Raw genomic sequence first — 2,731 nt, forward strand, 5'->3', positions numbered from 1 at the left:
GGCACAGTGAGAGAGCCACACCTTGACAGGGGCCACCTGCCTGGGGTGCAGGGACAGCTAAAGGAGCAGCCCACTGTGGTTCCCTCCTCAGCACAGCAGAGGCCAATGTCACAAGAGCATCTCAACTAACCTAGAATATACCACTGGGCGAAATCCAGCACTTTCCATGATGAAAGTAACCAACAAGTTACTCAGAGGCAGAACAGCACAGTGAGGGTCATTTGTGAAAAACACACAGCAAATCCACTTCAGTGGGAGACCCTGAGTGCTCTACACTGAGACCTGTTCTGGGCAAGGAAGGACCCTCAGCCTTCCTCTTCCACAAAGGGCTGGAACCTAGCCAGGGGTTTAGCTAGTAAGAATGTTGGAGAATGTCATCCAAGTCAGGAAGGATGAAACTACCCATGTTTGTTGGTGAATGATGTGAACATGCAGAGTCAGAATATGAGAGAATAAACCAACCAGAAAAAGATCAAGGATGTCAGTGGGAAGGCAGGGCCTGCAGAAGGTTCTGCACAGCACAGGAGACAAGTAAGTGCAGGGAGAGAGCCTAGAGATTGGGTAAACCCTCTGCCCCACTTCTCAGGCAGGGAGTAGTAACCAGAATATATAAAGAGCTCAAAAACCTTCACCTCCCCAAACAAATGATCCACTTATTAGATGACAAATAACTAACCAGACACTTCTCAATAGAAGAAAGACAAATGAACAATGAATATGTGAATAAAAGCTCATATCTCTAACAATTAGGGAAATTCCAATGACAGTGACAATGAGGTTCCTTCTCACTTCACCAGAATGGCAGTGATCAAGAACACAAGTAATAACAGGTGCTGGAGGAAACCTGGGGAGAGGACCCTCACACCTTGTTGGTGGACAGCAGATGAGAACCACCCTGAGGAGGGCAGGTGGAGACCCTCAGAACAACAGGGAGGAAGCCACCGTGGGACCCAGCTCTCCTGCTGCTTGGTATTTACCCCAAAGACCCAAGTCAGCACAGTGCAGGGACACGGCCACTGCAGGGTTTATACAGTGCAATTCCCAAGACCAGGTTATGCAACCAGCCCAGGTGCCCTTCACTAGTGGATGGATAAAGGAAATGTGGGTCATGTACCAACACTGCAGCTCTGCTCAGCCAATAGGAGGAGTGAGATGATGGTGAGTGGATGGAGCTGGAGGACATTAGGGAAGAGGAATGAGAGAGGCTCAGGGAGTCAGGTGAGTGTTGGCTGTCCTCTGTGGGAGCTGCCACAAATAAGGGAGATAAAGGAAGGGGAACCCCAAGAGCATAGAAGAGGTCAGTGGGGATCAGGAAGTGACTAAGGGTGAGGGAGGAGGGACAGGAGAAGGGAGGGGCCAGGAGTGAGCTGAGCAGATATTATTGGTCAATTCTGCCCACGTGGGAGTCCTGCACCTGTGGGAGTGAACCACTGTGAGTTTCACACACACACACACACACACACACACACACACAAATAGTGTAAATTTAATGAAAATTAGAAACTCATGGAAGAAAGGTCAGTTAAATAATGGGGAGAAGGAGGAAAATTTAAAAGGAGGTTATATGAGAGCAATAGAGGTTTTATAGACAATGAATATATGTGACTATGTCAAAATGAAAACCTATAATAAATATATGTAAGATGCACTATTTCAAAAGAAAAAGAATATGACAAAAACAGAACGATTATCTTCAGATACATCAGAGATAAGTAGAGACCACAAGGCCACAGAGATCCCCTGGGAAGCTGGTACATGGACAGGCCTCTAGATGGAGGAAACCTGTCCCAACTCACATCTGCAGCTGATTCTGGGCTGACCTGACTCCTGTGTGCAGAGCGCCCCCTGATGGCCCTGGGTGAGCAGCAGGGAGGTTTGTGTCTGGGCTCACAGTGAGGTCCCCTCACTGTGTCTCTGGCACAGTAATAGGTGGCTGTGTCCTCAGTGGTCAGGGAGCTCAGCTGCAGGGAGAACTGGTTCTTGGACGTGTCTCTGGAGATGGACACTCGGCTCTTGAGGGATGGGCTGTAGTTAGTGCTACCACCACTAGATATGTACCCTATCCACTCCAGCCCCTTCCCTGGGGACTGACGAATCCAGCTCCAGTCATAACCACTGGTTGTGATGGAGAATCCAGAGACAGCACAGGTGAGGGACAGGGTCTGTGAGGGCTTCACCAGGCCAGGTCCTGACTCCTTCAGCTGCACCTGGCACAGGACACCTGGGGACAAGGACAGTCACATTCTGTTAGTCACCTGTAGTCACAACCTCCCCATGGACCCAGGTCTGACACTGGGGACACTCACCTTGGAGAGCTGTGACCAGGCACAGGACAAGACCCAGCAGCCTCATCTTCTAGACCACACCTGCCTTCCCAGAGACCTCAGCCCTGTCTGAGCAGAGAGCTGGGAGCTCCCACAGCCCAGAGGGCCTTTGAACCCAGAGCAGGAGGAGGGATTTGCATGTGGGTGAGGCTCTTCTGATATCTGGAGAGGCTGGGGTCAGGCTGCCCAGGTCCTCTGTGCTCCTGAGCTGTGTCCCTGTCTGGAACCCAGGTGGAGCTTTACCTGTGAGAGGAGAGCAGGTGGTTTCAGGGGAGCTGGAAGGCTGTCAGAGGGGGAGCCCACCCTCCTGAGCCCAGCCCCTTCCTCAGGACCCTGCTCCCTTCCTGGTGCCCAGTCTCACTCACCACACTCATTCAGGCTCTGGGTGCTGAGTGCTCATTTCTGAG

At 51.2% G+C, this 2,731-nt stretch overlaps 1 gene segment (V, D, J or C); it reads right to left on the bottom strand.

Moving 5' to 3' along the window:
• Positions 1-859: 859 nt before the first annotated feature.
• LOC131424488 (Ig heavy chain V region 3-6-like) lies at positions 860-2,352 on the bottom strand. The segment is given in 3 exon segments: positions 860-895; positions 1,908-2,221; positions 2,307-2,352. Coding segments are annotated over 3 exon segments (396 nt in total).
• Between the last annotated feature and the right edge of the window lie 379 nt (positions 2,353-2,731).

Source organism: Marmota monax, unplaced genomic scaffold (genome assembly GCF_021218885.2).
Source record: "Marmota monax isolate L192 unplaced genomic scaffold, Marmota_monax_Labrador192_F-V1.1 WCK01_AAM20220418_F8-fsc00190, whole genome shotgun sequence".
NCBI classification, from domain to species: Eukaryota; Metazoa; Chordata; class Mammalia; order Rodentia; family Sciuridae; genus Marmota; species Marmota monax.